The following is a 22,737-nucleotide window of genomic DNA, read 5'->3' as shown; positions in this document are numbered from 1 at the left end:
TGTCACCTGCCTATCACTTCTACCCTTTCCTTCATCCCTCCATCATCCAAATAAAAATAATGTATTTTTCATTTTTAATACAGATTTATCATTTTGATATAAATCTGTGGTACAAATGACCTATCTGCACTTAATAATGATCGCTATACTGATCATCAGTTAAAAGTCAGTCTCCTGAAGTTACAACGGACACTGGCAAGCCAAGTCAAAGTTTGTTGACAAACTTTACTTCCAAGTTGGAGGGAAAACTTAAAACTCTAAAAATCCTAATGAGAAAAAAAAGAAATCAGAGAAAGCTGAAAATGAGAAAATAATTTTATAAAATGGATTTTATAATGCCCTAATTGTGACAGGTACCTGTCTATTGACATGCACAATTTGTATTCTATCCTCTGCCCTGTACATCACTAGTCAGTTTCTGACAACAGGATCAGTGAAGGCCCAATATTATTTGCATTAGCATTAACACTGACATGGAACTGTCAAGTCTGTCAGGCTTGACAGATCTGTACAAGTTCTTTAGGCACTGCAGTGCTAATTTGTTTTTTTTTTCATGAGTCAGTGGCAATGCTGGGCTGAGCGTTATCCGTCACCCAAAAATATGCAGCCAACAGCAAAGTTGTGATCAGAAACTGACCACTTATGAAGGTGTAGACAACAGCAAACATAAACTGTGCATGTACACAAGGTTGTTGTTGTTGTTCTTCTTGTTGTTGTTTTTATAAATTCCTCATACCAGTGGTATCAGCACTTCCAAACCTATAAGAAACTGAACTCACTGTGTAGCCAATACACCTTAAAAGTGCATCGAAAGTAGCATTTCCTCCAGGAAACATTTATGTCTCTTTGTTTCTGGGCATTTAATTTGCTGAGACACGATTAGCCTTACACGAATCTGTGAATCGCCTTGCTTTAACCACAGTGCCAGTCCATATGGAACAGAGGTGCTCAAATTAGAACACAAGGAGTTCAGAGAGACAGCTGAGGAATATCTGAGGAAGGCTGAGAGAAACCGCACGATGGTGGATAGAGTCACAGGGAAAAGACAAGTTGGAGGGAACTCTAAGCCAGTTCTAATGAGGACATCCAAAAACATAAGACACTTAAATAATGCTGCTATAGAGAATCATTAACAAGATCACGTGTGCACCCTTGTGAGCTATGTTTGCCGTAAAATTCAGATTATGACCAGAAGAGTCTGGAACTCATGTTACATAAAGTGTAAAGTTAGACGCACAACCAATCATATTTTGGAATGTATTTGTTTGTAACTGGCTAGCCATTGGCAACACAGCTTGCCAGAATTCTCTTAACATCAGCACAGGAAGCAAAGATCCAGTCTCCAAGAGCATGAGTGAAAGTGGTCATTTGTCCAGAACACTGGCCACGATGACCATTTACTTATCTTCACTATGTACCATGTCATTCCAGCTACTGCTAACTTGTCTGCTTTTCCCCCATATTAGTTTACCATAAATGTGGTTTAAAATGTTGTCATGGCAGTTGCTGGCATTTTTTCTCTCTCTCCCTCTCTAAATCTGCAAGTTCCGGAAACCAATATTCTCCAGACTAGTGCACAACCTTTAATTCCTATAATCCATTGCCCATCATGGTAATCACATGGCAAAAGAATTCCCCACCAAAATGTAATTATCCTACATTTAACTCTAAAAAAGTACTGTTATTAACTCAACCAGATATCACTGCCATGTCACTGATCACTGAGATATACACATTTCTGTATACTGCTCTGACCGCTACCATAAATCTCACGTACATAGTCTGGTAAGATACTGATCATACAAAATGCCTCAAGACCTCCCACATTTCTGCTACCTTACGCACTTCTCAGACGTGTAACAAAGCCCTGGAAAAGAGGCTGAAGACGCAGACGCCGGCTTCATTTGGATCAGACGCTGGGCATTTCCTGCTCTGATCTTTGCCAGGCCTGCAGGAATGGACTGCTTGTTTTCTTTTCTTGTTTTGTGATGTTGAAATAACGTTAACACATAAGTGAGCCATATGGCTCGAAAGCTGTGAAATATTCAAGGGCTGCACTGATAGCTCAGCCTTATGTGTGCGTATTTCTCAGAAAACCAAGAGGATCTGTCAATGTCAATGTCAACAGGCAGAATTTGTACCAGCCATGTTTTTACGACTCCTCAAATTTCGAAGTAACCCCACCCCCACTCCACCAAAAAATAAACTGATAAGACCTTTGTAAAATAGCCTACAGCTTTGTTGCCATTAGTCAAAACGGTTCAAAACCGAGTTGATATATGAAACATAGGCAAGAACGACACCTTTGTATTAAGTCTCTAGTCTAATCTTCTAGAGGCAATTATTTTTAGAAACCTCACTGCAAGTCCTCAAAATTAGATCATTTAAATGAAAATCTGCACATAGCCTTAGGTGGGGTGATAGAGAACTCAATACAAAACTCATAATTAGATAATAAGACATTATACAGATTTTTAAGGTACATCACCCTGCACAATTACAGTCCTACTTTCAAGATCACGGATCCTATAATACCAAAGACTGTTTCCGGCAATCCTCTATCATGTTGTTTCACATGACTAAATTAGTCTATTAATAAACGTTTATAGTACGTTTATAACTACCGGACCACGTACTTGCTGTTCTGATTCTCCTGATTTTTTTTTTTAAAGATAAAGTCTTGTACACAGCCCGAGACTCTGGCTCGTTTCTCTTCGATCAAAGTCATTTAGCGTATTTAAAGAAAAACAGCTATAGTAAGGATAGTTACTATAGTAACTTACTATAGTAATGCGGTGCCTCTTGGCCGAATGAGAGCCCTTCATCGTACCATTGGCGATGTGAATAAACAGACGGCCGGTCGGGAGTGATGCTGACAGAAAAGTGAGCGCGTCTACAGCGGAGGGGAGCGGAGAGGAGGGGAGGGCACTACTCCTCTAAAACCTCCACATACCGATCCAGGTCGGCCTTAAAGTTCTAACAGGGAACCCAGCCATTCTTATTTATCCTCGATTTAATAAAAAAACAAAGTAAGCTCAGCGGTGACTCCCTCCACCCAACAGATACTGTGTACGGAAACGTGATACAAATGATTCCTCTGCGTGTCGGTTTGCGTCGAACTTGTCGTTACAAGTTTCAGGGCTTGTCGGCAACTTTGGTGCTAAACCTCGCCAGCCTGTGATGTGAAGTGTATAGGAGTTTGACTTCTAGACGTAGTTGAGCTTACAGCTCATCTATGCAGGCGCTACAGCAGGAAGCTGCAGTTAGTCGGCTGACCTGACAGCTCAACTGTCCGACATGTCCGCACAAATGAAGCTTTGGATCAGCTTGTGCGCAATGGCCCCCGGAACCGAGTGATGTACCCAAGAAGGCGCATAAAAGAAGTGAATTATACGGAACATTAAACACGCTCATCAGCAGGCGTGTTACAGAACGTATCTGGTGGGCAACGCGGCTTAGATCACACATGGACACGGGTTGCACGAAACGTGAAGTTTGCGATAAAAGGTTTTAAAAAGTTGATCCCCGAAGGCAGACCGTCACATCACCATCGATCCGCTATGTGCATTAAATAGTGGAGATACTTACGTTTTCTGTTTCGCGCTCATTCACAGTAGGCAGTGGCGTTCTCGTTGACATTTTAATGCGTCTCGATCTCCAAAGTGGTCCTCCTGTCCAAGTCTGTCGAATTGCAGCACCTCAGTCCGAAGGGTGGAAAGCGGGTATCCAACAGCTGATGAAGACCATGGATCCAAGTTTCGGCCCCAGTCAGCGCCGGAAGGTACTCAACGTGAATAAAGTCATTTATCAAGCCGCATTACGGTACCCAACGGCTAAGTCCACTGGCGGCACAAAAGGCAAACTCCTGTACTCTCGGCTTACGCACACCATAACCATATGCCAAAGTTTCTCGATTTGTTTTTCAACGAAAAGCACTTTTAAAAAGCTACTTCAACTAAGCACAAACAGTTATCAGGCCCGCAAAACTGCACACAACGTTCAGACAAGGAAAGGGGGGGGGACGGGGTGCCCGCTCGCGTAAAACCGGTTTCAGATTTTGCTGCCGGTTTGGGTATTTTAAGTTCCGGTAAATGTTCAGGCTCCGATGGCCGACAGCTCCCTCTTCTTAAGATTTTTTTCTGAAACACCAAAGTTTTGGTTAAATTCCTCCCATCCCAATACTAAGGGTTGCCTGGCTAGGTTGCGGAGTCCAAGATGGCTGCTTATTTGCTGAACAGTGCCAAGCCAAACCCAGTGTAGCCAGAGGAAGTGAGGAAAGACGCAGCTTTGGAGCTCATTGGCGCTACCGCCAGCGCAGCGCTGTTTGTTGTTGCTAGGGTGGTTACGGACACACACACACACACACACACACACACACACACACACACACACACACACACACACACACACACACACTACCTGCTGCACGAGCCCGTCCAGTACCCCGTCCAGCACCGGACCGGACTAGTCACTTACTCACCTGCCCGGGTCTCCGGCATTCGGTCCGCGAGAAGCGGAGTGGTGCTCTTTTGTCTTATGGCTGTGAATATTTTGATATGTCATAAGACTGCTATGCCTTTTTTTTCTTTCTTTTTTTAAAAATCGTGTTCAGTTATTGGAAGATTCGTTCACTGAACGATATTAAACACAAATTGTTAAAAGACTACAGAGTTTGCCTTATTTTTATTTCACAGGGAACATAAATGATCCCATTCTCAAAATACGGTCACACACTAATGTGTAACAATGTGTGCAGTTCTTGTTTGAGTACACTTTATGAATCAGGCATTCCTCTTCACTCCTCTAGTATTAAACAATCTCAAGACTGTGTATTTGCACACACATGTACACCCACAGTGGGGCTTTGCAGGATCTCATGTTTGCTCACATGAGAGAAGATGAACCACATCTTCAGTTGCACACTTCCTGTGTGGCCGATCAAACAGCCAGTTCAGAGAGAGAGAGAGAGAGAGAGAGAGAGAGAGAGAGAGAGAGAGAGAGAGAGAGAGAGAGAGAGAAAATATATGAAGCGGACAAAGGAAGAGTTGCAGTGCAGGCTATGTGATATACATATTATTATCAAATATGCTGGTAAACAGTTCTATGTGATATACATATTATTATCAAATATGCTGGTAAACAGTTCTATGTGATATACATAGTATTATCAAATATGCTGGTAAACAGTTCTATGTGATATACATAGTATTATCAAATATGCTGGTAAACAGTTCTATGTGATGAAGGCAAACAACTGATATGGATATATTGGTATGAACAACCAATTTGCAGTTAAAGTCTATAGTTTCTACTTTTAGTGTAATAAAATAAATGTCTATAACCTGTTGGTGGTTACAAGTGTTATTCCAGGAAGCTGTTCTTGTGCAGTGATATATAACACTCTGAGCTCATCTCAGTTTTACAGAGATGTCATTGTTCAAATTTAATTACAAATGACACATAACCAACCTGAGATCAGCACATATCAAAACTCATCTCACTACAGCTGCTCCTAATACATGTTCTTCAGGAAAAGATCTGTTACTACTTTTGCAACACAACCTGTGATTAGGGGAAAAAAAATTGACTAGGCACTGCACCACTACATTATGGAAGTTTATTATGTGATGCTGTAGTGTGCAATCAGTATCAGAATATCCGTGTGCTATATCTGGATACCACAAGAAGCTCTCCTGGTTTTAGTGAGGCCTACCCCTTTACCTGAATTACCTGAGGTGGTGGGCACATCTAGAGTTTCTGGGCAAGAAATGCATGCAACGTTATAGGCTATGATAAAGTAAATAATAGGACATAGTTCATCTTCAAATGAGCAACATTTTATTATTAACATTATTCGTAAGATGTGTTACAACTTTTAGAAATTTTAGATATCTCCAGGATGATGTTCAGTGTACATGAGCAAAATGACAGAGAACTGTATTGCATTAAGAAAGGTGTTATAATAATATCTAGAATGCCTTGTATTTGATATTCCATATCAAATCTTAAAGTGGTACTTTCAGATACTTTCAGTACAGTATTTATAAGTTATAGTTGAAATAGTAATTAAGCATCTAAAAATACTTTTTGGGTGTCTGATACATACAACCCCAAAATCAGAAAAAGTTGGGTCAGTATGGAGAATGCAAATTTAAAAAGAATGCAGTAATTTCTATATGTATTTTGACTTTCATTGCAGACAGTATGAACAAAAGAGATTTCATGTTTTTCTGGTGAGCTTTCATTTCATTTGTAAATATTCATACATTCCTGCCATTCAGGCATGCAACACATTCCAAAACAAGTGGGGTCAGGGGTTATTTAGGGCTAGTATGTCAACAAGTGATTGTAATCATGATTTGGTACAAAAGTAGCATCCAGGGGAGGCCTAGCCCCTCAGGAGCAAACAAGGGCTAAGGATCACCACTTTGACGACAACAACGCGTGAGAATATTGTTATAAATTGTTCCTGGAAGAATGCTAGGAGGGGATTTGGTTATTTCACCGTCTACAGTACATAGCATAATTAATAGATTAAAATAATCAGGAGGAATTCCAGTGCGTAAAGGGCAAGGACACATGCCTAAACTGAATAACTGTGACCCCCGATCTCTCTGACGACACCGCCACTAATCTATAATCGATATATTCACATGGGTTCATGGATTACTTTGGCAAACCTTTATCAAGCACTACAATATGTAGTTACATCCACAATTGCCAGTTAATGCTTTACTGTTCCAAAAGAAAGTCTTGTGTTAACTGTATGTTAACCATGCAAAAGCAATGTTGACTTCACTGCGCTCAGAAGCATCTGCTATGGACCATCGCAGAGTGGAAATGTGTGATGTGGTCAGACAAATCAATATTTCAAGTCTTTTTTTGAAGAAATGGACACTTTGTGCTCTGAACCAAAGGACATCCAGAGTTTTACAAGTAACAAGTCCAGGGTCTGCCATGGTATACAGTTACCGTGTCCTTGGCAAAGGTAACTTGCACTTCTGTGACGACCCCATTAATGCTGAAGTGCGTAGAGATTTCAGAGCAACATATGCTGCCTTCAAGATGGCATCTTTTCCAGGGACACCCATGCATATTTCAACAAGACAATGCAAAACCACATTCTGCACATATTGTAAAGTGTACAAAGCCTGGAGTCACGACCTGCAAACAGAATGTGTGGTGCGATTTAAATGCAAACTATAACAACAAAGATCCTGTACTGTTGCACACCTTAAGACTTGTTTACAGGAGGAATAGGACAAAATTACACCTGAAACATTCCATTTGGTGCCCTCAGTCCCTAAACGTATTGGCTATTGTGAAAATGGCACCATTACAAAGTGGAAGATGGTTACTGTTCCAACTCTTTTTTCGAAATATTGCATGAATCAAAATTTTAATTGTATATATATATATATATATATATATATATATATATATATATATATATATATATATATATATATATTTAAAAAAAAGCAATCCATGAGGGAAAACATTAAATGTGCTGTTGTATTGTTGAGAGTATAGCAGGTCGAAGAATTTACCAATCATTGTTTTCACTTTTTATTTAAACATGTGTCCCAGCCCTTTCTTGTTTTGGGTTATATTTATTACTTTATATATAGCTAATTATTAAATTGTTATCGAATTAGTTAAAGAGTCTTGAATAAAAGTGTACAGACGAGTTCATATTTTGAACGGTGTATATTTCTATTAATTTCCTCGGTTTGCGGCTGCCGAAATCCAAGCGGATCCCTACTCACGGTTGCATGACGCCCCCAAGTGGCTGGATAAAAGTATTTAAGCGACCCCCCCCCCCCCCCCCCCTTAATATTAGGTGCGTGAAGTGAACCTTACAAAAGTCTTAGAAAATATCAAGACATTATACGAATAGTCCGAAACAAGTAAAAATAAGTAACAAGTGGCAAGTAATCGTTTAAAAACTCCCAGGGAGTTGTTGGAGGAAAATATATGCCATTCTTTCCATGATCTGAGATTTGATATTGCAGCTTTGTGATATTCCTGCAAAATCATGGACCAAGCTCGAAAGGTTCACTGGGCACCCTACAAGAAGAGGAGACATTGCTAAACATTTATTGCATGTGTGCCCATGAAAATAAGTCCTTGTAGTTGTAGCTGATCCAGAATCAGCTGTATTACTTTTATTCAATCTGTCTGAGTTCTCCCACATCATTGTGCTGCTGCGTTACTTTGAATGGCTTCCTGTAGGGGCCAGCATCAGATTTAAAATCCTCTTGCCTGTTGCAAAGCTTAAAATGGATCAGCCCTGCTACCTGCAGGCAGTGGTGAAATGTTGCGCTGTTTCACAAGTATGGCTCAACTTCACAAGTCTCTTCAGTTCAAGAGAAAAGGAAAAAAAACCTCGAGGCCCTTTTCTCTACTGGCACTGACTGAACATCACTTAATGTCCTCTTGACTTGCTGTCTTAAAATGCTCATTTTAGTGCTTTTTCAAAATGTATTAAAATTAGCACAAAATTCTGAACTTAGTAATAACAAAAACATCATAGCATAACCTATTTTTATGTATACTGATTTTCCTATATTGACTCCCTGTCTAGGCCTCTAGCTTGAAGGCATCCGATCATGACATCCTCTAGCATAGTTTTACTAGCATAAGGCTAAGCTTTATATGGAGACACAATGTAGTCCGGCAAGTCACTGTTTTTTCTAGAAAAAGATGATGTAAATATGAGTGGCATATTTTAACACCATATTCTATGGGATATCAGACTTCTGAAAAAGTGAAGAAATGCACATGGTACTGAGAGTGACGCTGGTGAAAGAACCCGCTCTTACACCCATTTTTGCTCATTTGCATAAGTAAAGCCATAAAGGATGAACATGGCTATGCCTTCTATTGGTTTTAAGTTAAAAAGACTTTTTAAAGAAAACTACATATGAGTATATGGGATAAAGATTTAAAATGGTTTGTTGTTTGTGCTACTGAACTGGAAATCTATATAATAGAAACATTTATAGTATTATCTTTCAGAAATGAATGAATGCTATAATTTTTTAAAAACCTTTTAATTGTAAAAGAATTATTTATTTATTTTTTGCTGCAATTAGAAATATTTGCAGACAATATTTCCACCACATCAGTTCCAGGGTAGAGAAATCATACTTTTCTGCAGATTGCGTTACATATAAAATATCATTAGAATTTACCAGGAAATAAGTTTACGATGAGGAAAGCCTGTTTTTAATAACATTAAAAAAATATTTTATGATTTTGACCGCAAAGTATATGTAATAAACAATATATGTGAACTAATTTAGGAAAATGTTTAAATAGTCATATTTAAATATAAATAATTATTATAATTCTGCTGTTATACATCTGTTTAACACCTGCCAGTAGACCTACGAGTTTTTATTCTGTTATTTTGGACCACATTTACCAATCCACACGACGTAAAATACACAGAGTGTAAAGCGCAACCGAATTGTTCAAACGCTGAAGTTAAGGGGTGTTTTATTGTGACAAGTTAATATATTTGCATATTAATGACCATATTTGCTCACAAGTTAACTTACCTAGCCATAAATGTTATGAATTATTTACAGGCTAAATGTGACTTCGGGCGGGTGACTCTTCAGGTTCCCATCAAAAAAGTTGTTTATAAAGGAGCATCTAGTAAATTCTGGGAGCGAACGCAATGTGTTCCTGCAGCTGAATGGTATGTGTCCCTTAGGCTTATGTGGTTACACATACAGCTCACTTCCATTCAAAAGTCCAGCTATACTACCCTCTACTCTAAAAGAGCATGGCTAGGCATCAGGATCTACTATAGAGTATGGTTTACCACCGTTTTTCTTTAACGTGTGTATGGTTTTCTAACGCATGTAAAATGTTCTTCAACTTATAATTTCACTATACATTAGTTACAAGTTAATTAAACATCCACGAGGTTGTTTAATAACTTGTGGACAAGAAACCTATAGACGAAGTTTAGCATAACCTTTTTTCTTTTTCTCAGACATTGACTGAGGAAGCCCATGCCATCCGAGCAGACCTGTTGCTGTTGTTTGCTCACACTGGAATGACATGACCAGAGAACAAAGTTCGCTTCTGCGTTATCGCCGGGACGTGCGCAGCAGGAGCAGGTACCCATTCCCCACAAGAGGCCGTTCTTGGAGGACATCTCCGCACGCCTTAGCCAGGTTTGTCGTATACGCGCAAAAAAAAGTCTTCAAGAATGGCGGAAATCGCAGAGGAAAATATTTATGAAAAAATCGACGAGGGAAACGTATACGAAAAGCCGTCTGACGAGCTGGTGAACCCTGCTGTGGTTATGTATGAGAATCAAGATGAGTTTAACGACACTTCAGTTAAAGAAGCGTTTTACAGTGAAATTGAAGATTACGCAACTATTAATAAAGCCGACAGAGCATCTCCGGACTACATGAACACTACACACGGGGTAGAGGGCTGTTCCTTCAGCGGCGCTCCTGCCGAAATCAACGGCGATGTAGCCTCCTCCGGACGGTCATCCTCATCTTCCTCCCTGCGGTATGACGACCCTTGCGATGGCCCGGCGTTGCCAGTGCGCGGAGACGTCGCCGAGGACGGCATGATTATGGCCTACACGCTGGAAGCAAGCACACCTGCTGAGCCAGAAGAAGTAGTTGACTACAGCCTCAAAACGGTGGAAAACAGTGTGGTTGAAGAGAAAGTGGCCGACCCCACTCAAGATGAGATTTCTCTCTTTGTCAAGGTAAAGTTGAACAGTAGATACCGTTCCATTAAACAAAAGAGGGGTCGTTTGCTGGAGTGTGGCGAGGAGAAAATGGAAAAGTTGCAAATGTTTCTTTGTGAGGTTAATGTTCAGAAATAGGGATAATTATCGTAAAAATGACCTTTCAACCTTAACATGCAGACTGAAGGTCATGTAGGTGTGGTTTCATGGCAGAGTTAATGATAATCATTGCTTAATCCATCTAGATTATGCCATGATATAATATACAGTTGAAGAGTGTGAAATAGCTGTTTTCTGTATCTTATTTGACAGCATAGTACAGAAACCTATCTTCCCCATATTGAGTATACAAATAAAACTAAGGACAGGAATATCCAGACATGTGTCTTCTGTTTAGTGGCTCATTTGGTGAGTATTCTGACAGGATATGACATCCAGAATACCATGGCAAGGAGGTTCCCAGTCAGTTGACCAGTTTTCTCAATTATTCTTTTCTCAAGGTACTTTGTTACCAGACTGTTTTCCAGTACAAATTGGATTAAGACCAGTTTTATGCAACATCACTGTGCCAGTGCACAGCTGGCCATTGTAGTGTAGTGACATTTAAGTTTGAAGTTGTCTGAGGAAAACTGGGAAAGCAAAGTGCACATTTGGTATGTAGAGGGTCTATATCTGATTCCCTCATGTTCTGACTGTGGCATATGTTTCATCATGACCTATCAAAAAGGCTTAATCATTCACCAGTAACTGTGCTGTCATGGAAACAAGGGTGAACTCCACGCTCGTGTAAATGAATCCATGTGCTCTCTTTGCTTTTTGATAGAGGGGCATTACAATGTACATTACAGTGTACATGAGGGGGTCACTTTGCTGATTGAACAACAGTGATTGGCAGTGGAGTGCATGTTGGGTTGAAGAGGAAGCCCTAGGACTAGGCTAAACTGGAGTATTAGGACATTTATTACCATTGTTTACAGTTTCCTAAGAACTTAAAGCAGTATTTGTATATAAAAAAAAGTATTTTTAAAAAGTTGGTGCCAATTAAATGTCACTACCAGACTTATATGAGAGCAGTGCTACTTGGGCTAGTGTAGATCAACATTTGGGCTTGGCTATGAAGGGAGAATAAAAATCATGACCATAGCTTTTACACAGTGACATTAATCTAACATATGAATATGGCAGTTGTTGTGAATACATTAGAACACACAACAAGACAGACAATGATTTTCTACACTTAATAAAAATGGTGGATATGATTTCGCAACCATTTCATTTTCACTTGTTGTCATAAAACATCACTGTTATAAAAAGATGAGCGTTATCATAGAATGTTGCAGCACAAACACATTTGTAGCACTATAATGATGCATTTATGGGCCTCACAGAATACCCACAACTTTACTGACTGGCAAAAAACCTAATGCTTGACCATGCAGCTCTGTGTAATTTAACTACATGTAATCTAGAATTGCATTACTGTACAGTAAGTCCATTTTAAAAATAATTATCTGTTATTATTTCCTCAGCATGCTGCTCTAACTGACGAACAAATTCATGGACAAGGGGAAAAACAACCATGTTTTTACTTTTTTAGGCTGTTCTTAATTTCTTGTACTGTTAAATAGCCTTCTAGCCTGTCTAATAGATTAAAATATTTGTTGCATTCTGAAATGACCTACTGAAATTCAAGGTTGTAGCTGAGGTACCATGTGTGTCATATCACAAGTATTAAAGCACATATGTTAGTTTAGGATGATAATAGGTGCTTACACATTTAGATAGGCAAATTTGTGGAAAGTTGCCATTTATTATATATTTCCAAAACATTCTAAATTAAATATGAATAGTACATTAACTAGGTTACCATCATGAATATGCAGTATGATTTATATGTGCATCATATTGTGAGAAGTTGTGAGAATACGTGCCCATTGATTCTCAGCTGCCCTATATAGGTATCCTCTTCTCCTCCATGCATAAAAACTGTGTAAGTCTATGCTAAATCTGGATTGCCTTTATTTTCAGTTATAAATAACTACAGAATTCAGCTAGTGCCAGAATAACCCTTGTATTCCAGAATAAGGTTTGGAAGGTGAAGACTACACCGTCTTTTCTGCTATATATGTCTGAAAGCACATCTTTGCTAACTAGTCATGTCAAGTGCTTCAATGTGCAGGGAGGAGAACACTAAGCAGTGAACTCTGTAACGTGACAATTCCAAAGCCCGTTTGATTTGTGCATCCACGTGGTGAAAAAGAACCCTGTCATGTTTCTGTCAGCCTATCCAGAGAAGGAATATGACACAACTGCACTTTCTACCACATAAGCACTTTCTTAATATTAACAGTTGTTATTACAACTCACAAATGAATGCGTTTATTATGTTATCTATGCATCATCTGCATATGTATGTTGAACAGGATTGCGTAATGGTGAGCGGTAAGGAGGCGGACGCACGTGCGGAGAAGAGCGAGTAGTCGTAAGGGTAGTCCAGGGTCATAGAGCCAATATGGGGATTATAAACAAACAAACACTTGAAGGCAAACAAGGGAAGCATGCTCTAACATAGGCTAGGAAACACGGAGGCTAGGAAAACAAAACAGGCTAACGTAAACGACGGCTTTGAAACACACAGGCTTTCATACAGCCACCAAACACAATGAACAGCCAAGACACAGGCCCAGGGCAGGGTTTAAATACATGAATTTAACAAGACTAGAAACAAGGGACAGGTGAGAGCAATCAATCGAGGGGCATGGAACTAGAATACACACGGCAGGGAAAATGCAGACCATGGAAGCTGGGAAAAACATATCAGAAGCTGGCAATTCATCTTCGATTTTGGAATGATAGAAATGATTATAATGACTTAAATTCTACATACATTTTTTTTTGGTCAATACAAAATTCTAAAAATGATTTTAAACATAAAAATCCATTAAATCCAGAACCCCAGTGTGCTTTTAGTCCACTCATTAAAGGAGCAGAGCATGGCAGAGGTGAGCAGGCCTACAAGTCAAATGAGGTTCAGCTTCTAGCAGTTAAAAGTAATCCCTTTTTTTTTTTTTTTTTTTTTTTTTACCAAAGAATATGATCAAATCAAATAACAGGAAAATTTATATTTCACAATGCATTTAATTTTTTTCCTTCAGAATTATAAATGAATCAAAATGTATGATTTACACCTCTGTTAACCTACCATACTGTCTAAAGATTTACTACTACTGACATGACTGTTGTGTCACACAGTAACACATTTTTCCATTCAGAGTCCACTGGACATACGAGAAACTTTATCGAAGATCTAGGACTTGCACTTTTTTAACCATGTTATTGGTTCAAATAATTTCTTGATTCAGTTTAACATAATTGCATATAATGCAGCATTCAAGGCATTCTGAAGAATACCATTACATATTGAAATGAAATGTTTTTTGAGTGTTTAAATGTAAATATATTTTAGTAATGTTTTAGTCATACTGTCTAGAAGTCTGTGTATGTAGTACCACTCTAGTCAATTTTGTAAGCATAGCCAATGTCAAAGTTCAATAAATCCTCTCATCCAGGAATGACACTGGTTAATAACTACCTCAGTGGTCGTACCTCTGTACCTCTGCATTCTTCACAATGCAGCAATGGTATGTGCAGAATTGCACTGCTTGGGACATGTTTAAGGTTTTAGTCTTCTGACAGTAGAGGGAGCTGTTTAACCTGTTTTTGCATTGCATTAGCTTGTTTCCCTTTAGGTAGGTCTACAGAGTATTCTGTTAGCAAAACGTCTTTCCCACATCCATTAACTATATTATATTTTCTAACTTTAAAGATATGTGTGAGGATATTAACCAAGAAACGCACTGCTTATCTTTGGCATTATAAACCAATCTGGTATAATGGAAACATTAATACTCTCCATTATTTTTGATTTAATTTCACTAATTATATGCCATGCTAGCAATGTGTTTTTGGCTTACAATCACAGGTAGGAGAGGTATTATCATAAACAGGTGAAACTTACTTACTGGCAGTAAAAAGATGGCTGGTATCACCAGTGGGATAAATATATTTTCGAGTTATCTTGCTTGAATTTTCCATATAAGCTTTTTTCAGAAAACATTGAAAGACTATTCTCATGCTAAAACCAAAGCCATGTCATCAAATATTTAGGAGGGAATCTTGTTGCCCAGGGCTTCCGAAGTTCATCGACTATAAGCGACCGTTGCCTGCCACAGTTCAGTGTGTGTGTGTGTGTGTGTGTGTGTGTGTGTGTGTGTGTTTGGGCCTATTAAAAATGGATGCAGCTCATTCCGCTACTCATGCTTTCTGGGCCAGGACAGTGTTACAGTTACGCATGGAGAAAATGTACTACGTTTTGTATTCTAGTTGGTATGCAACCACAGAACGCCTTCAGTGAGAGCAATAGTTCACCTCTTTTAAGTGGTATATCTTTTGTTCAAAAATTCTTTGATAATGTGAATGGTGTTGTTTAAACCATTGTTGTTGCTGCTGGAATTTCAAATAGCTTTTTTACCTTTCCTGGTGTTTGCTCAATCTTTGTTTAGTGTTTGTTCTCTTTAGAAAGGTGACTTATTTATTAGACAAAGTGCATACAAGTCACTGTCCACTGTTACAGAAGACTTATCTGTGCTGTACCTCCTGATCCCTTTATGAAGTGTCATACTGAGACTTTCTGAAACCCACATTCACCCGCCATCAAAAACCGCTGCTGGCCTGACAGAGATTGCTATGTAGGTCTCTCAGCTTGTTGGCTGGAGATGCTGCTCTCCCCTAGGTGATGCTGCTCTCCCCTAGGTGATGCTGCTCTCCCCTAGGTGATGCTGCTCTCCCCTAGGTGATGCTCTGCTGCGCTCCCCTAGGTGGCGTTCTGTAGCCGAGGTTTTGGCCCAAGCACATCGCAGGCCTCATATGCGGTGGGGGGGAGGGGGGGGAAGCTCCTCCCCCGGCAAAGCTTCACACCTCTTCTCTCTCTTCACTGCATCCCTCTTGGCGTGAGGGAGAACCAGATCTCTCCCCTCTCACCTGGCCCATCGTTCATCTCAAGCTACCTGCTGCTGGAGCCTGCCAATCAACCGCGGGGCACCGGGAGTTTTACTGTAGCTCACCAGGCTCGCCATTCAGGAGCTAGGTCAGGCAAGGGAAGATGTAGGGCTCAGGGCTTGGGGTGTCTCTGGCATGGACTTTTCTCGGTCATTTGGATCAAGAATAATTGCCTATAATGACTGATCTAGCTTCAAATAGCGGGGCCCGGGACCCAGATATTGAACTGTTTGTGAAGGTAAGTTAGAGAGAAATGACATTGGAAAAATGTATATGAACGTTGCATTTGCAAGGAAGGTACATAACTAGCTCATGTTCTACCCGTTTTGGATGTGCCTGGAAAGGCTGTAATACAATAGTTGCTATAGAGTTACAGCAGCACACACAACCCAGGTCCAGCCGCACGATAGAGGAAAGCAGTTAAAACACACACAAATAAAAAACATTTAGATCTTGATCACTGAAAAGTATTTAGTACTGTTGTACGCTGTTAAGAGCCTGCAAATGTTGTGCTTTACTTTTGTATATGAAGCACTGCGGATGTCTTACTTTTTAAAGTGTAATGCAGCCATGCTCGTTGATTTGGTATTTTTGCATTGGTGTTGTATAAGCGTCCTCTGAGAGTGTAGCAGGTGGAGGAACACACAGCTAATGAGGTACTGATGCACAGGAAAGAGACGTTTGCCTACAGAGAATGCAACCAACAGCACACATATGCATGCACACATACTTTATTAGCTCATTATCTGAAGCTTATGTTGGATCACTTGGTTCCCAGAAAGAGTGCCAAATGGGATCACACACACACACACACACACACACACACACACACACACACACTGAACAAATATCTCAGCTCTTTGCACATATTAGCCAGTTACATCTATACATCATTAGCAGTGTCATTCTAACTTGCTCATTTCTTAAACTGTCTACTCCAAGCCTTTCCTTTTAGGCCTTCAACCTCAGCGAAAGCGTGCTGCTTACTATGCCCAACTGGCCTGCTGTCCTGTCTGTTCTAGACCTTGATCCTCTATTGTCAGCTGTGTGTTATTGTTAAATAGGCATGGTGCTGGGACCGCAGTTGTATTCTTTCCAGAATTGGGAGAGTCCTGTGTGAGCAACATAGTGGTTATTTACATACTGCCTTACTCAGCTGGTTGTTGTAGCCAATGGATTAATTTTTCATCCGTCATACTCTGGTCTTTGAGTATGTTGGATGTGTTAATTACTTTTTTCTGTTTTTATTTTGTGAAAGATGTCATAGATTGACAATTACGATTAAGTTTAGTGCCATACAAAACTATTAAGTGTAGTTGCATGCCTCATATAGGTACTTGTAATTAGCGATCGCACCGATCCAATACCGCATATCGAAATCCGGTCAATATCAGCAAAAAATAAATAAATGCTGGATCAGATATCAGGAGAAATATTTTTAAGGAAAGAGAAACAAATAATTAATTTGATGCAGAATTACAGTTGCATTCAGTAATAAAAAAAAAGCAGATGAGCTATAATGTAAATTTCAGGTGTCAGTGAATGAGGCAGCCATATTGAGTAGATAGATAGAGAGAGAGAGAGAGTGAGTGTGTGTGTGTGTGTGTGTGTGTGTGTGTGTGTGTGTGTGTGTGTGTGTGTGTGCGTACAGGACAGCTGTCAATCGAAGTAGATGATAACCAAGGCAATAAATATTATCTCACTGTTGTTGTGTTTTTTTAATTTTTTTTTTTACAATTTTATTTATGTTCATCTGTGATATCAACAATATTTGTACTTCATATTGCCTGGATATTAGATCACATGACAAACTTTTTATAGCTAGTCCCCTGTTGCCCATGCCATGGTGTTTAGACACCTGATCTTTCAACACAGAGGTAAAGTAGTGTGATTGTGACAGCCCCACCCCCCATGCACTCTCACTGTATTTTCATATATGTTTTAATGTATGCATTTCCTATCTACAATTACCCAATCAAATAGTTTCCGTCATGTAAAACAGCTATCATGACATGATGACAGAAGACTGTGTCGAAATGCTCCAGGGCTGATGCTGCTGTGTCTGCTTCTGCATTGTCTTCTGTCGATCTGTGCTTTTTCTGCTCATTTGACAGTACCATTACGTTTTTAAAACCTAACTGCAATGCCTTTGACTCCATTATTTTTAGAGGAATAGTCCTGAGATGACGTGTGATGTTGTCAGCAGAGGGCAGTGTGATGCTTTTTTTTTTTTTCCCCTTAGTTTCTGTCACACACTGGAACGACAGCAAACGTGCTAAATGTTACGACAGCACGGGTCACACCATGCTGAGGTTTATTCATTGACCTTTTGCATCCTTTTGTGGCTCATGACCTGTTCTGACTCAAGTGCGGTTGTGGTGACTAAATAGTGACGCTGCCACTGTATCATGTTACTCAGTGCTGTGCGGTTCGCAGGCCGGCTGTGATGGCGAGAGCATCGGGAACTGTCCGTTCTCTCAGCGCCTCTTCATGATACTCTGGCTCAAAGGCGTTGTCTTCAACGTCACTACCGTGGACCTGAAGAGGTGAAGTTCCGTCTCACATCACATGTTGTGAGAAGCATAGACTGAGCTACGAGCCTGTTTCACTTTTACGATGCATCATGTGCGATACAGTGCTCAGCCACACACTTATTCTACAGACTCTCTGAGAGCTTTTCTAATATTCATTTTATTTGATTTTTTTTTCTTCAGGAAGCCAGCTGACTTGCATAATCTGGCACCGGGAACCCATCCTCCTTTCCTTACCTTCAATGGTGAGGTCAAGACAGACATTAATAAGATTGAGGAGTTCCTAGAGGAAGCGTTGGCACCACCAAAGTAAGTTCATATGGCTTTTGCATGGGCAGTGTATGGTTTTTGTAACATATATTGTACATAATCTTTATAGGCGTGACTGCAAAGCAAACGCCCAGCCTCAATACTTCTATTACTTCAAACTATACTTTGAATAGTGTTAGGAATAGAATTAAATGACATTTGGTATTTGCCTAAAGGAGCTGCAGAGTGCTAGTAAATACTCTGGATTCTGTTCCCTGTGTTCCTTAGATACCCCAAACTGGCAGCCAGGCACAGGGAGTCCAACACAGCAGGGATTGACATATTTGCAAAGTTCTCAGCTTACATCAAAAACACCAGGCCAGATGCCAATAGAGGTAGAAATGTCAAACTGGATCACTTGATTATATGAATGGATGTAATGCTGGTATGCCAAAACTCTCCTAGCAATATATTAAAAACCTAAGACACGACATCACCTCTTTATTGTTCTGAATATAATATTCCACCGGATTCAAACATTTACAATTATTTAAATGAGTATAAATAATGTCAGATGGCTTTTTTGTTGCTTAGTTATTACCCTTTTTTATTTTTTAAAACATTTTTAGCATTTACTAATGAACAAACATTATACTGTACAACCTTGGCTGTGGCAGGGTTGGAGAACAACCTGACGAAGGCCCTGTGGAAGTTGGATGAGTACCTGAACAGCCCTCTGCCTGATGAGATAGATGCAGACAGCATGGAGGAAGAAAAGAACTCCATCCGCAAGTTCCTGGATGGGAACGAGCTCACGCTGGCAGACTGCAATCTGCTGCCAAAACTCCACATCGTCAAGGTGAGGCGCTCGGCTCGCGGGCGAGGGTAGAAACGAGGCAGCCGCATCACCGTGATGTTCCCCATGATGTTCCCCTGACAGGCCGAGAAACTCAGACTGCTGTCGCTCCAACGGTGTCAAATATAACCCGTGTAGTTGTCAGTCTAATACTGGAGTTTACACTGTGTTCAGACAGGATGAGGCATTATTCTATCGCCCACTGATTCTGCTTTCTTCTACGGCATCTTAGGTCGTCGCCAAGAAGTATCGCAACTTTGACATCCCCTCAGACATGAAGGCAGTGTGGCGCTACTTAAACAGTGCATACACGCGAGACGAGTTCACCAACACCTGCGCCGCCGACAAAGAGATTGAGCTGGCCTATCAGGATGTGGCTAAGAGGCTGACCAAGTAAAGCCTGTGACACAACTATCAGAGGAATAAGACTTTACCAACACAGGCCCAAATGGATCTGAAGCGGTGCGCTAGGATTTATGCTATATAAATAGTTTGGCTCGGCTTGGCTTGGACCACTTTGATCACCAGAATTCCTCTCTGATCGCTGGTCCCACAAAAGAAAGAAATTGGATGGTGCCATTCTGGGTCAGGGAAGTCTCGTTCCCCTGCAATGGTTGTGTCTACACTATCGTCCACCTTGGCTAGATGCATTTTTTTACTGATGAGTTGTTTTTCCTCTATTTATTTCCGTCATTAATATCACTAGATTCTCTATCTACACTAGTTAATGTCATATAATTTAAGGATGTTGCCTTTTGCATTCAAATTATAACATAATTTTCATATAAGCTTGATTGCTTAAAACAGTATCCACTGATTAGTTTGAATATAAAATAGTATTGTACTGATGATTTTCAGGACTCTTGAATGGTTTTGCTGAGCATAATGATGTATATTAGTGCTTAATTTGTGTCTTAATGACAATTCATGCTTTATGCAAACAGAAAGGAACAATTGTGAGCAGCAGGGTAAAATGAACGAAGAACAAAAACCTCAAGCACTGAACAAATCAAATTTTCACTGGGCTGTTTCTGAACTCAAGCTGTTTAAATGTTATTCTTTTAAACATTCAAAGCAGTTTGTCTCCAGTCAACTTCTTTATGAAAGTAAACAGATTATTCAAGACACATGCCTTCATTTAGAGGTTCCCACCCAAAATATTAAACATAAAGCATTCCATATACAGTATATTTTCATTTTGCTTCAAGTAGCTTTCACCCCTCTTCTTTCAGCTGTTCCGACAAAACGCATTTTATCACACTGGCTTTTAACTTATCTCTTCATCAGCAGATATATCTCCCCAAAAGATTTAGTCCTGACCTAAATTATGTCTGATTAAATTGAGTGGTGCAGCAAAGAAGATTGATGACCCCCAGTAGTGCTCTTAAGCAGAGGAAGGTGATGTGGCTGGGCTCCTCTCCAGGGCTCTTCCTCTGCTCTGGGCAGTGCTGGAACAGCACACTCCACCACAGCATCGCTCCTCACACAACTCACCTCCCTTGTGTGGCTTGGACTAACGTTTGATATGAAACGAGAGTAAGGCGCCAGAGGCCCATCCTGCACCAACCTCTACGATTAAAATAATATTTTCACAATTCTACTTGCATTATTTCATTTTCCCTATGTACTATTTTTTTGTTAATTAATGCAATTATATGCGGGTGGGGGGGTGTACGTCATATAGAAGCAAATGGATCTTCTATATTATAATTGAATGATGACCCATAATGCATGTGGTTGAAAATGTAGAATTTATTTGCATGGGCTAAAAACGTCTTGTGGTGTGGGACGCGGATAGAATACTTAACATCAGATAAAACAGAGCAGTCAGACAGAACCAGCCTCCGTTTCAACTGGGATCTCCCTGCAGTTCATTGTCCATTAAGAATGAAGAAACTTTGATCTGTTCTCTCAACCCCCGGGCTAGGGAGAGTGATGACCGCTAACAGATTTAAACATGGGTTTCCCGGCCCTGGATCAAAGCTTCCTGCCTCTCCTCTACTCTCTCATTAGGGTGGAAAAACCCGTCCAACCCGTCTCGATTTTTCCTCAAAAGAGCCTCACTCAAAAGTCCTGCGCCCATCAGATTTACAATAGGGAGCAGGACTATTTACCCGAAGCAAGCCCCATCCAGAAATAACAGAGCGGGAAAATAAATGAAGCCTGCCATGTTTTTACACACAAGTAAGAAAATATGTGCAGGACTTGTGCCTTGCTGTTTCGTAATTAGTTCTTAAACATTCTATGCCTTGGATCTCGGCGCCCACATTCAACATTCTCCACGCAATATAATATACAGTGGGGCATTAATGTCAAACATGTCTCACGCTGATCCAGGACTGTAACTCTAATCTGCTGGCACCCACTCAAGTGATCCACAACTAGTAAAGATCTGTGCATTCAAGGAGACATTCCTCAGATCTACTCTTTTCATACCTTCTGGCTTTTATTAATTGACTGCTTGTGTGTACATAGACATAGCGCCGTTAGACTGTGACGTTCAACCAGTGAGAACCATATGGATGAGAGTGTGAAATACACATTTTATTACAGTTATTTGTTTTTCAGTGAGGTCACTTGCCACAAATGTGATAGCCTGGAAATAGTGATAGCTTTTAAGTTTCAGTGGTCAAAGAAGTTCTTTGTTTGCCATTTCTATCCAATTTCAACTTGGCTATTTGTGTACAGTTACCCTCACTGGAGTGCTGATTATTGTAAGATTCTGATTTTAACACGGGGAGGGAGGCTCAGGGCACAGGACCAGCTATGTACAGCATTACTCAGACAGATGTGACCTAGTGGACTTGCTCATGGGCACAGTGATAATGGCTAAATGGTTTAATGGTGTGTGACTCATTCATGACTTCTTTATTACGCACCAGTGCCGGGTGCTATGCCAAGGTTTTCTGTGAGCTGTGCTGGGAGTCTTGTCTGTTGTGGGGAGTCCGTCTTAAGCGAGTCCTTGGACAGAGCATGGAAGCGTGGGGCTTGTCAGTGGGCGCTTTATAAAGTGATGTGCTACACTGGCAGGTTATGTTAATAAGTGTTACTCATAGCATGGGATTCTTTTCCTTTTCCTAGAACACCAGCTTTGCTCACGTTAAGTCTAGTTAATGTAGTGCTGATGTGCAGTTCTTACTGTAAGCTAGGGATGGAATTCTGCAGGACCACAGTGACACACAGTATCATCCAGTGAAAAAACAATACAAAGTGCAGTGCTGTAACGCTCAAGGAGCAGAGTTGTGGGCCCCTATGTGTGACAGTATATAAAAATAAAATGTTGCCTGATGCATTTATTTAGCATGGCCAGCAGA

At 40.2% G+C, this 22,737-nt stretch overlaps 2 protein-coding genes across 17 annotated transcripts in view; one reads left to right on the top strand and one right to left on the bottom strand.

Moving 5' to 3' along the window:
- mark3b (MAP/microtubule affinity-regulating kinase 3b) overlaps window positions 1–4,545 on the bottom strand; it is a 32,460-nt gene extending 27,915 nt beyond the window's left edge. For 2 of the 14 annotated variants that reach the window (XR_014124400.1, XM_035524088.2), the window contains exon 1: window positions 3,589–4,286. Coding sequence is in view for 12 of the 14 variants with exons in the window: in XM_035524088.2 (XP_035379981.2) it covers window positions 3,589–3,639 (51 nt within the window). In the remaining 2 variants the exon portion in view is untranslated. Of the gene's footprint in view, window positions 1–2,783; window positions 3,010–3,588 lie in introns of those variants that run through there. The other 12 variants (XR_014124401.1, XM_081717073.1, XM_081717068.1 and 9 more) reach the window with 12 other exon arrangements.
- A 5,145-nt stretch (window positions 4,546–9,690) lies between these two features.
- clic5b (chloride intracellular channel 5b) lies at window positions 9,691–22,737 on the top strand. Of its 3 annotated transcripts, XM_027028288.3 has the most exons (7): window positions 9,691–9,824; window positions 10,010–10,747; window positions 18,224–18,333; window positions 18,502–18,627; window positions 18,856–18,962; window positions 19,245–19,426; window positions 19,656–22,732. In XM_027028288.3, exons 2-7 carry the CDS (start codon window positions 10,229–10,231, stop codon window positions 19,818–19,820), a joined length of 1,209 nt encoding a protein of 402 aa, XP_026884089.2. In that variant the 5' UTR covers window positions 9,691–9,824; window positions 10,010–10,228; the 3' UTR covers window positions 19,821–22,732. The 3 variants fall into 3 exon arrangements, with proteins under 3 accessions (XP_026884089.2, XP_081574361.1, XP_081574362.1); XM_081718235.1 differs by lacking the exons at window positions 9,691–9,824; window positions 10,010–10,747 and adding an exon at window positions 15,730–16,025 and having other exon boundaries at window positions 19,656–22,736; XM_081718236.1 differs by lacking the exons at window positions 9,691–9,824; window positions 10,010–10,747 and adding an exon at window positions 15,732–16,025 and having other exon boundaries at window positions 18,207–18,333; window positions 19,656–22,737.

This window comes from Electrophorus electricus, chromosome 7 (genome assembly GCF_041902795.1).
Source record: "Electrophorus electricus isolate QZ-2024a chromosome 7, ASM4190279v1, whole genome shotgun sequence".
In the NCBI taxonomy this organism is placed as follows: domain Eukaryota; kingdom Metazoa; phylum Chordata; class Actinopteri; order Gymnotiformes; family Gymnotidae; genus Electrophorus; species Electrophorus electricus.
This window is presented reverse-complemented; position numbering and strand designations above follow the sequence as displayed.

Bases quoted from the DNA above. Each gene is read 5' to 3' on its own strand.
- clic5b (XM_027028288.3), top strand. From the start codon at position 10,229: ATGGCGGAAATCGCAGAGGAAAATATTTATGAAAAAATCGACGAGGGA. The intron at 18,334-18,501 runs GTGAAGTTCCGT...TTTTTTCTTCAG, and splicing joins ACTACCGTGGACCTGAAGAG to GAAGCCAGCTGACTTGCATA. The intron at 18,628-18,855 runs GTAAGTTCATAT...TGTGTTCCTTAG, and splicing joins GAAGCGTTGGCACCACCAAA to ATACCCCAAACTGGCAGCCA.